Source organism: Paramormyrops kingsleyae, chromosome 16, assembly GCF_048594095.1.
Source record: "Paramormyrops kingsleyae isolate MSU_618 chromosome 16, PKINGS_0.4, whole genome shotgun sequence".
In the NCBI taxonomy this organism is placed as follows: Eukaryota; Metazoa; Chordata; class Actinopteri; order Osteoglossiformes; family Mormyridae; genus Paramormyrops; species Paramormyrops kingsleyae.
The window spans coordinates 14924885-14936843 of NC_132812.1; the positions used below are offsets into that span (position 1 = coordinate 14924885).

At 46.7% G+C, this 11959-nt stretch overlaps 1 protein-coding gene across 4 annotated transcripts; it reads left to right on the forward strand.

Annotated features, from left to right (window-relative positions):
* The first annotated feature begins 2946 nt into the window (after positions 1-2946).
* Positions 2947-10967, forward strand: LOC111838606 (transcription factor Sp3-like). 4 transcript variants are annotated; one of them, XM_023801771.2, is made up of 7 exons: positions 2947-3216; positions 3486-3583; positions 3801-3896; positions 4602-5889; positions 6904-7093; positions 8711-8907; positions 8988-10967. In XM_023801771.2, the coding sequence occupies exons 2-7, from the start codon at positions 3515-3517 to the stop codon at positions 9296-9298; spliced, it is 2151 nt and encodes a 716-aa protein (XP_023657539.2). In that variant the 5' UTR covers positions 2947-3216; positions 3486-3514; the 3' UTR covers positions 9299-10967. The 4 variants fall into 4 exon arrangements, with proteins under 4 accessions (XP_023657539.2, XP_023657538.2, XP_023657541.2 ...); XM_023801770.2 differs by having other exon boundaries at positions 2948-3177; XM_023801773.2 differs by lacking the exon at positions 3801-3896 and having other exon boundaries at positions 2951-3216.
* The last annotated feature ends 992 nt before the right edge of the window (positions 10968-11959 follow it).

Here is an 11959-nt window from a genome sequence, read left to right on the forward strand (position 1 = left end):
TTCAAATGGTCAAAATAACTATAAACACGACACAATGGCTGTGCTCTAAATGAGAGCATCTATAGCACCAGGACTGTGCATTTTTGGATATATACCTGTAAAGATAATAGGAGCATTAGCATGAAGCTTTTTCAGTTCTCTTAAAAAGCCATGTGGTCAAAGTGAATGACCGAAGATACTGTAGTTGGGGAAACTCTAAAAAAAAATATGCCACAGACTTTTTCAGTGTTTAGTCCAAAGTCATAGTCATTTTCCTAAATCACTCACAGGAAGGTGATTAATATATTAACTCAGGGAGACACGCTGTGATCTAAAGTCAGCAGAAATTTGCTTTTCACACATGAACTCTAGAGCATGGAGTGTATGTTCTCACTTGCATTGATCATTCTGTCAGGTATCTCCCTGTGGCTCCATCTATCACGGCCCACAAGGTGTCTCCACTGTGGCCGTCTCTCCATCCACCAGGACACGAGCAAAACTCTCAAAAATGTTAATCCAGCACCTTCTGAATCATCTTGCACCACCAGTAGTTTCTGTCTGTCCCAAGAACATAGTCACTGCTTTGTTCAGTAATGGACTGGGATACATTATACTTAAAAACCCTTTAAGTACTACTAAAAACATACCGATATTCCTAATGTCTTCATTGAAAAATCATGTGAATATTGGCACTTTCTGTTGAAAAATATAAACCTATCCAATGCCTCTATTCCTTCCTCCTTCACTGGTGCAGCTTGGGTCATTAAATAGATATCTTTCGCTGCACCCTACATCAATGGCGCAATGTCACATTTTGCCCATTGTCATCAAACTTCAAAGGTTTATGCAAACAGTCTGTACGTGCAAATGGTGACTTCATTAAATGACACACAGTCCAACCATGCTGTTTCGTAACATGGAGCGCCTTCAATGAAATCCCACAAATTGTTCATCCTCATTGTCTTAATGCTCCTATTGATCCCTTGCGGGGACGGCTTGATATACAGAATTTTTCACTTTATGGAGATGGGGCTCATCACTAACAACAAACACAATCCTTAAGCCAGAGTACCTACTCTGCTTTTAAGGTGGTCGTAACTGTTGTAGCCCAGGGTGTAAACTAACAAATAAGACACCTGTACTCTGTACTCAAGGGATACTCTGATGGACATTTTGCTCAAAATGCAATTTTTATCACGAGCATGGTATTTAAACACATATCCTACACAAGTTTTTTTTTTTCTCAATCAAAATATTTGCCGCAGACACAGACCAGTCCAGCCATGGACAGGTGGACAATTCCTGCTCACATCTCCTAATCAGTTAGCTTCAATTCCCACCCCTTTATACAAATAGTTCAATTTGCTTTGCTGCAGATACTCTGTCTCCTCCTGCAGCCTGAAGATATGAAGCTAGGTGAATTTTCCTTAGTGAGTGTGTGCCCTGTGCATCTTGAGATTCTAGGTTCACCATGACCCTGTACTGAATAAGCAGTATGGAAAATGAATGCAATTAGGCCTCCAGTCTGCTCTTTGTAGGACTATTTTGAGATTTTGGATTACACATTTGCCACAGTCTCTGCAGTTTTAAGATTTCAGATTGCATCATTTTTTTCCAACCTGAAGGAGAACAACTGATAAGTTGCCACCCAGTTTGCAAGTGCAAGTGAGACAAGGCTGTGTGGATTTTTGAAGTTATCTTTCCACAGGGCTGTGTTTACCTGGCACTTGGACTGACAGCAGAGTGATTGGAAATATCCACCATTTGCCAGCACGAACCCCTGAGTGCCTGGAAAGTGCTTTTGTAGTCTGGCTGTAATGGCCCAACTTTGAATTGCTGGCTGTGGGGAAATAGCCCCGCTCCTTGCCCACTCAGAGGGGAACTGACATAGCACAAATGGCGCTCTGCTGCAATCTGGTGAATCCTTTACGTGCCAGGTGTCATAAATGAGAAGTGCTCCACCGCATAAGACTGTGTTCCTAAGTGAATGAAGAACATTAAAGAGTTCACTTCAAAATGTATTTTCAAAGAAATTGAGGTTGTTCTTGTAGCTTAGACAATTGGACTCAATACAGATTTAAGATCGTTTTATTTTTCTATCCTTATTGCTCTATTGTATACTTCATTTTACCATGGTTGAGTCTGTAATTTCTTTGACTTTTAGGTAATTAAACATTTGGTTTAACCATCATCTAAGAATATTCGCGTGTGACATTTAATCCATTCTAAATACACGAACACTCTTGCTGTGTAAGACAGGCGGCGACATTTAGGAATTGTGTATTAAAATTGGATGATCGTCGCCTGAACAGACCTAGACAATTCAATAAGTAAATCTGATTTGTAGGCATCTGGAAAACGAGACTACACACGATTTGTTCATAACGTAAATAACCCATCCCCGTATTTATGAACCGATGAAAATCTCATAAATGATGCTAAACATGGGACACACCTGTAAGGTATAGTCTTGCCACTGGGGATTGGCGGCACATTTTACCGTCTCACTAGATCAATTTGCACAACATAATTCTCCACAGAAGACATTTGGTCCACAAGAACCAAAAAAAATCACTGTAACAGTAAACAAACATCTTCCGGCCTGCTCATATTTTACTGATGATAAACTAAATAAATGTATACTTTGTTTATTTGAAATCCACTTAAAACGTAAACGGTGGCCTATCTTTGGGCCAACTAAAACAGACTAATTAACCACAAACATTATTTTTATAGTCGAAGCGGGAAAACGAAAAGCAGCGTTAGCCAAAAATCGGGCTACATCGATATAATGGCAGTAGTGCTAATGGCCGGATCCTCCGACCATTGTTACTTCCTGGCATTTCACGACAGTTCCAACATACTTTCCCAGCTACTTTGTATCTCCGCGAGTGAATAACAAACAGGAAACGCCTCGACAAAGGGGAATGAGTGACTCGGCGAACAACCAGTGGCGAATCGGCAAATCAAACCAAGTAGCCAATCAGCCAAAGGGAGAACGGCGGGACTTCCGGTGCATGACGCAAATTTTTACAGTCAAGCCTGGAAGCCCCACCTTTTGTGTTTCCCGCACCGTCAATCAAAATAGAAAAAATCGACTCGAATCACCGATCGCAGCCCGCCTTTGATTAAAATAATCATGTTTGGCGTTTAAATAAACCGAAACTCTCCCGATTTAAATATTTCACGCTATGACTGGTACGTAAAATTTAGCCTGATTCAAGCATACCGTCACCGGTGAGTTTGTGCAACCCGCAGCTAGCAATGTCTTCACCTAATCTTTTTCAGCTCAGCCAGCAGTTAGCTGCCTGCGCTGTAAAACACTAAAGTAAAACCTTGTCATTTTCGTCGAAATCCTGTAGAAGCGCCGCTAACGGGAGGCGATCTGGGCGTTAAGCGACTCGCGGTTTAGCCGGGCGTCTGTTTAGTCGCGTTTTGCTGAGCGGAAACTGGAGATAAACGGTCTGTTTCTGCCCCGTTTCCCCTGTCGCTGTGCCTTTCTGTAGCCCCTGAACAGCCAGTGAAACAAGAGGAAATGGCTGCCTTAGACGTGGACAGCAGTCAGAGCGACTATATGCAGCACGGCAGCGGCGGAGGAGATCAGGTATTTTTTTTTACATTTCTTTCCCCTTAAGCCATCCCCTCCCTCGGTTGCTCTTCTCCGCCGGGTTTGTAAGTGCATGGTGTTTTTTTATGAAGTTCACACGTTTTAAATTTTGATGTTTCACCAAAAAAAAGAGGGAAAAAAGTCGTACTTCCTGTGTAGCTCCGGACTAACGGCCACCCACTTTCTTCTTTTTAAACCCGCCCATTGTGGGTAGGACACTCAGCCGTCACCGCTCGCTCTGCTGGCAGCTACCTGTAGCAAGATCGGGTCACTTTTGCCAGAGGAGGATAACGGTGCTGCCGCTGGCGTGGTAAGTCACCACCTCCGGTAGCGACCGCGGCTTTGCGCCATGTGCCAATGCAGCGCGGCGGTGACGGCAGAGCGGGCCCCCCTCCCCCGGTGTCCATATCGGCCTCCCAGCCTGACGAGATCAGACTGACTTATTTTTCAACATCACACCGACCGATGTTGGGAAATAGTTCACGGTTGGTCGCAGAAGGGGGGGCGGTTCCGTAGACCCACAGACGTCCGGATGCTTCAGTTAAAAGCAATTTTTATTTGCATGGTGACTCAAACGCTGACTCCAAACAGCTATCGAAAAAATTGGCACCGTGTGAACTGATAAATACCCATATGGGCCCCTTCCTGGCGTGGTTCCGCACCATCGTTTCTCAAAATCGTTGCCTAACGTCACCCCCCCTCCCCCTCCGGGCAGCAAAATCTTCAAAAGTGGAGCCAGTCGTTCACAGTGCATAAACTGACAGGCCTGGTTTAAGACCTACAAATATTTCTCTGGTTTAAAACGTTTTAGTGCTGGCAAGCTGATTTACAGTCTTGGTATAATTGTATTTTACAGGTTAGTCGCAATCCTGTGGATGGTGGCCATGTTTGTAATCTGCCCTTAATTATGTGCCTGTGCTTCGACCAAGAGAAAAACTGTTATTTTTACTTGAGGAGATGTGATATAGCTGTGCTTATGAATGATATTGATAAAATTATTTGCTTCTTCCTTTAGACCACAGACCTCACATCCATACAGTTAACAGGGACGTCAGAGAGATGGGAGGTATTGGCTCCAAGCGCACCCATAAAAGAGGAGCCAAGCATAGTGCATATTCCCAACACAGGGATAGTGACGTCAAACGGACAGTATGTTTTTCCTCTCCAGAATATGCATAGCCAACCGATTTTTGTGACGTCGGGACATGACACGTCCGCCAACGCAGTGCCTAACATTCAGTACCAGGTGATACCGCAGATCCAGACTGCGGATGGACAGCTGGGCTTCGCGGCCTCCGCGGTGGAGGGTGCCTCCCTGGGACAGGATGCCACAGGGCAGATCCAGATCATGCACAGTGCCGGCCAGAGTATCGGCGGCGCCGGAACGTCCCCGGCCGACATCCTTACCAACAGCCAGAACCTCATATCTCAGACTGGTCACCACGTCCAACAGATCCAGGGAGTCTCAGTCGCTGGCTCTGCTTTCAACAGCCATGGTCAGGTGGTCACCAACGTCCCCGTCGGTTTGCCCGGAAACATTACCTTTGTACCGATAAACAGTGTGGATCTAGACTCCCTTGGACTCGCTGGGGCTCAGACGATAGCGACGGGGGTCACGGCGGACGGGCAGCTGATCATGGCCGGTCAGCCCCTGGACAGGTCCGAGGGCTCCGATAAAGCGGGTGAGCCCATCTCCCAGACGCTGGCCGTCGGCGACTCGAACACTAACCAAGACATGTACGTGCCAACGACGTCGTCGTCGCAGCTGCCCGAGACGATAGACGGCACGGGGGTGCTGACACAGGCCACCGCAGTCTCCTCAGCGGCCGGCGAGCAGGCGGACTACATCGGCCAGAACCAGGTGCAGAACATCCAGGTGTCGTCGGCACAGCCCGTCATCCAGCTGCAGCCGGTGCCCGTCAGCACCAGTGACGCCCAGGTGGTCCAAGGCCTCCCACAGGCGCAGTTGTCCAGCCAGACACTGCAGAACCTGCAGCTGATCAACCCCGGGACCTTCCTGATCCAGGCACAGACGGTCACACCCTCGGGGCAGATCCAGTGGCAGACTTTCCAGGTGCAAGGTGTCCAGAACCTGCAGAACCTCCAGCTGCCCAGCACTGGGGCGCAACAAATCACACTGGCCCCCTTGCAGACACTCTCACTAGGTCAGGGGGGCACGCTGAGCTCCAGTCCCGTCGGCATCAGCGCCGGGCAGATCCCTAACCTGCAGACAGTGACCGTCAACTCTGTGGGTCAGGCGGGCATCCAGTTCCAGCAGGTGGATGACACGGGCAGCCCCGGAGGTACGGCACATCTCATTTTCTTAACCAGGTCGGTTTGGTCAATGTCTGGCCTAAAAGTCACTAAAATTGAGGCTGTGTGACCTCAAGTTCTGTCGATCCAGTGAAGAAGCTAGAACTTTCAAAACTTTGGACTCGCCGGTAAACTTAACTGGTGTGAATTGAGCTTGCGGCAGATCCAGATCTGAAAGCCTTCGCCGAATCGCGACTGTGTCTTTAAAACGACCAAAGAGTTTCGCCGTGTTTCTCGAGGTGTCGTTGCTATGACGATCCTTGCACGCACCACACTCCCTGGAGGGGAGATTAGGGTTGATCTGTGTGGACGTGCTGCGCGGAACAATCGAAGTCTTTGCCGCGCAGCCGGGTGCCCGCTACCGGCAGCCGTGGGGGGGGGGTCATTACTTTTCCCGGAGGCGTCGCTTTATCTTATGGTTAAAACGGGAGCTTTGATAGAGCAGATTGGCTCTCAGCTTAATCTGGAGTGGTGGGGTAGGGGAGTGATTGGCGCGGGTCTCTCGCCAAAGCGCAGTCACACTCTCACCTGAGCACCCTGGCCATTATATCATTACGGCTCACTCTGAAGAGCACGAATTGTGTTATGTGGCCGATAGCGTTACGGTCGCGTGGCTTTTCAGCAGTGCGGGGCTTTGCTGGAAAGTCTTTGCAAACTTCAAAGTGAAGGTATTTTGATTTTAATTATAAGATGACACATACTGGCATCCCTACTAATGTCTCCTGTCTTGTGTCCAGTGGTTGCTGGCATATCCTACAGTATCCAGTATACAGGTCCTGTTTTGGATATATTGCTTATGGTAGTGGGATGGGATAGATGAGTAGAAGAGTTTTCAATCAGATGGTCACTCTGGGTGATGTTCAGCCCAAAGCCGGAATGAACCCACGCTCCGTCGCAGCTGGTTCGGCCTTCGACCAGCTTTGTAACACAGAGGGGGTCATTCAATTTCTTGTAATCTTGTAAACTTTCAGTAATGTGAATGGTTTCCCTTGCCCCCCCCCCAGACATACAGATCAAAGAGGAGCCCGACTCAGAGGAATGGCAGTTGGCCACGGACTCCACGCTGAACACCAGTGACCTGTCGCACCTGCGCGTTCGCCTGGTGGACGAGGACACGGAGCAGCCTGGCCAGGAGGGCAAGCGGCTGCGCAGGGTGGCCTGCACCTGCCCCAACTGTAAGGAGGCAGGCGGGAGGTAAGCCTGTGGCCCCGCCCCAATTCACTCGGGCCCTCACTGATTGGCTGGGAACAGACCTTCACCTTCCCAGGGAGTGCACGCAAATTGTAACCCCTCTACTGTTAGTTGATAAAAGCATCAGATAAATGAGTGAAAATATAAATGATTAAGTGGCGTGTGAGGTGAACATCATCCCAGGATATGTGCGTGCAGGAAAATACAAGATTCATCCTTTGCCTGTTGTCGTACATAGGAATTCTTTTGCAACCCATTCCAGGCAGTAATGTAACATCCAACAGGATTAGACAGCACAAGAAAAGGACACTTGCAAAACATTATAGTAACGCATGGCTAGGGAGATACAGTGGTACCTCAGTTCTCGAACTCATTAGAACTCAAATTTCTTGAAAGTCGAACCAAACAGTTCGAAAAAAAATTCCCTAGAGCTCGATCTGAATCTCAGAAGTCAAACCGTGAACGCCGACCTAACTTGTACGTGCGGGGAAATGAGTCACGCGGCACGTGTGAATCATGCATGTTTACACTAGCTGAATACATATATTTAGACAGTAAAAATACATTTCGACAATGATAGACAGTAACAGTAATTATTATATAATAAAATACATTTTAAAATAAAGATTTCTTATTAATTATTTTAATATTAATAATAAACCATGAATACGTTTAATTATAATAATATTGTTGTGCCGAGCGGAAACGGAACGGAGACAAAAATTCCCCGAAACAGAGTATCGGGGAATACGGGGTTTAATTACAGGTAAGGCAGGCAAAATGCAGACGGACAATACAATGACCGGACTGGGGAAACAAACTGAAACGCGGACTAAATACAGAGGGCTAATGAAAACAACCAGAAACAGCTGATCACACGGGGATTCTACACGGCGTTCACGAGGGGGCGTGGCACACGGAAGGAGCAGACGATCGGGGCAGGACACATTGTTTGGATACATTTATTTTCTTTCTTTACAAATTACTGTTTTGATAAATGTGCTTAGTTGTGTTTAGTACAGTATATGCTCTTCTTGTTTTATCCGATTCCATTTTGTGTTTAAATGCTAAAAAAACACATTTAGGTGTAATTTTTTGGAGCCGGGAACCAATTAATTGGTTTTCCATTATTTCTTATGGGGAAAATTCGATCACAACTCGAACTTTTTAGGATTCGATCCGAGGTTCTGAACGGATTAAATTCTAGTTCTGAGGTACCACTGTACGTATTTATAGCATAAATACAAAATAAATTGAAGAAATGGCTTGTAACTGGAGATATGGAGAAATAAATTATAAATACAAATATACAGTAAATGAGAATTGGAGGTGCAGAGTTATCCGTATGAACAGTGAGTGTTTATGCCCTGTGATGGGTTGTCGCCCCATCCTGGGTTATTCTCCGTCTGGTGCCCATAGCTCCAGGGATAGACTCCGAACCCCCAAGATCTGGTATAGGGTTAGCGATGGATGGATGAAGGGGATGTGGCAGAGTATAGTGCGCGGCGGTCGGTGTCGCTCACCAGGCTGTGCTGCCTTGGGAACGCGGGCCAGCTGTGGCCAGATGTGCACTGTAGTCACCAGACTTCACGGTGGCGCCTGGGTGTGTGCATGTCGCAGGGGGTCGAACATGGGTAAGAAGAAGCAGCACGTCTGCCACATCCCGGGCTGTGGGAAGGTGTACGGCAAGACGTCACACCTGCGGGCACATCTACGCTGGCACTCGGGCGAGCGGCCCTTCGTCTGCGGCTGGATGTTCTGCGGGAAGAGGTTCACGCGCAGCGACGAGCTTCAGCGGCACCGGAGGACGCACACTGGTACGTGGGGGGGCGCCTCGTGGTGGGGTTTTTTGGGGGGGGGGTTTTGCTCATTTCTAAAACCCACCTCCCATCCATAGGAGAGAAGAAATTTGTGTGTCCGGAATGTTCCAAGCGGTTCATGCGCAGTGATCACCTGGCGAAGCACATCAAGACCCACCAGAACAAGAAGGGCATGAACTCGGGTGGTGCCGTCCTGGCCTCGGTCGAGGCCTCGGGCTCCTCGGACGGTATCATCTCGGCTGGCACCACCCTCATCCTCACCAACATCCAGCAGGGCTCCGCCCAGGGTCTGGGGACTGCCAACTCGGGCAGCGCACAGGAAATCCACCCCAACTCGGAGATCCCCCTGCAGCTCGTCACTGTCTCAGCCAGCGAGGTGATGGAGTGACACCCACCCACCGCTTGGACTCCTCAATCGCTCCTGACCCCCCACCTCATTTTTTATATATATAAATATATATATAAATATATATATTTTAAAAAAAGAATTATCAGTTTGTTCCTTAGCAGTCTTTTTACATATGGGGTAAATGACATTACATGTGGTTCCAATACTCACACTGAAATGCCTTATTTTGTATTATATTCTGTAGTATAAGTGGGCAGACCTGCATGTGTTTTTTAGCTACTGTTTATGTGCTAAGACTGAAGAAAATAGTCAACATAAAATGGAAAAAATGGTACAGGATTGGGGTTTTGGGGGGAGGGGTGGGGTTGTGTTCTGTGGGGTTGTGACATTGGGGCCTGCATTGAAGACATCTGCCCCCATTCCTGTCTGGTGGGGGTGGGGGGGGGGGGGGTCGTCGACACCAAGAATGGTGTCAGTACATTTTAATTGGGCACTGAGTTGTGCTTGCTGAAGTCCAAATGCTTCATACGAGTGTCACATTTTCTGTGCTTTGTCCCTTTCTGATCCTGTCTTATGGTCAAACTGATGCTGCCCCATGCCACAATGCACTCTGGTTTGCCGCTTGTTCCATTTCAGCTCAGGCAGTGAACCCCCCCCCCCCCCCCCCACACACACACAAAAAACAATCATATACCATTGAAATCCCCCATGTCACCTGATGTTTTAATTAATAAGCATTATTTTCAATTTTTGAGGAAAGTACTATTTATGGTAGGGTTTACTTAGTAAATGGGTGGTTGTATTTGGATTTTTTTATTGCAATTTTAATGTGTACAGTTCTCCCATGTTACTTTGATAAGATTCCCTCTGGATAAGATGGACGACGGCTGAAGGGTATATGCGTTCTGTAAAAGTCATGCTGCTGGGGTCAATCGCCAAATTTGACTCAGACCGATCTGGCCACATGATGCCTGTTTTAAAGGTCACACCCCCATCCCCCCATGGTTATCGCACGGTGAATGGACCAAAACAGCCCTTTTCTGTTAATGCAGTCTCCACTTCCTCGATGCTGTGACAGGTTTTATAGCTGTGTGTCAGAGCCCTGAATTTGACACACTTTTTTTCCTTTGTAACCTCCACCTTGGTTTTTCTGCTCACCTTGTGGCAGAGTACAAGGAGACCTTGAGACAAATCACCTTTAGCAGGGGTTATGTGGTGTCCTTAGTCTGCCGGAGACGGATCCTTTTTAAATCTGTGACACTGTACTGATAACAAATACAGTGTGATGATCTTTTTTGTATAAACGTCTTTTTTTTATATACTGCCCAGGAAAAATGTGTATAGGCAATACACTCATTTTGCTCTGTCAAAATAATGTACTTTGTCTCTTTTCCTTTTTTAAAAATATATATTCCTTAATTATTGGTTTCCGTTTTTCTATATAGAAATGTTTCTGACATTCTTTATGGAGGTTTGGTTACATGGAAGTAGGTGAATTGTGAGTGCTCTACAATCTTTTGCTGGACTTGATTATATCATTGAATTTAGATAAACTTGTTGACAAGTTAGTAAAACGAAAAAAACTAAGGGAAACTGACAATATTTTATAATATTGTGACACATCACCACATAAAACGCAGAAATTACTTTGATGTAACTGAAATATACCCTGAGTGGTTTATTAATAAAACACTATTTTGATATTTGATTTGATTTCAGTATTCACTAAAAATAATTGTGTGCATATATAACTTGTGAATCGATTTTCCCCTTCGGGGTTAATCTGCTTCTATTGGCTTGCTGGCTCGCAGTAGTGGCCATCAGTTAGAGATGTTAAAGTATTTTTAAAACACCCAAAGTTTTTTTTATTTCTCCAAGTGTCTTCACACCAGCTGTCTGCCCCAGGCACAGTGGCCCCTAAATAGCTTTTCTCCTCCATTTCAAAGGTTCTGCTGTTTGTGTGGCAGTTTGGTCGTGATAAGAACTCATCCAAAATACTGGTGTAATGTGTGGCTGTCGTTTTCCTGGGACTTGCCTTATTTATGCACGAGAAGCATGCCTGGATGCGTCTTTGAATTCCTGCCTAATTTCCCCCTTGATGCTGGTTTAATTGGTGGTTGCTGACCTTCCGCAGGGTGTACGTATGAGGGCGATGCTGACTTGTATTTTCCTGCTCAAACCGCAAACCTCACTGGCAGTGACAGCAGGGTGTTCGCAGTTCCGCTGCGGGTGATCCATCTGAGGCAGGGGTCTCAAACTCCAGTCCTGGGGGGCCGGAGCCCTGTGTAGCTTAGTTCTTTCCCCCTTCCACCACAAATGATTCAGCTCAAGAGCTGTGTGGTAATTAGCACAAGGAGTTGAATCAGGTGTGTTAAGTGAGGGTGAACCAAAAACTGTGTAGGGCTCCGGCCCCCCAGGACAGGAGTTTGAGACCCCTGGTCTGAGGTATGTTTAACGCTCGTTGTCTGTAGGAAACAGCCTTTCCCAGCGGTAGGTAAGGAAACTGAAGAGTTTATGGTTCCTCCTGGTTTGCATTGTGAACCCAGCAGGTGTCACTGCAGGGGCACTTGTCCTGGACCTTCTGACCACAGGCAAGCATGACTGACGGAAGTTCTGGAAGGTGTGGCTGATCAATGGCCCACCTGGTCACAAATCAACATAGCATTTCACATATGAACCAGTATATAGTCGCAACAGATG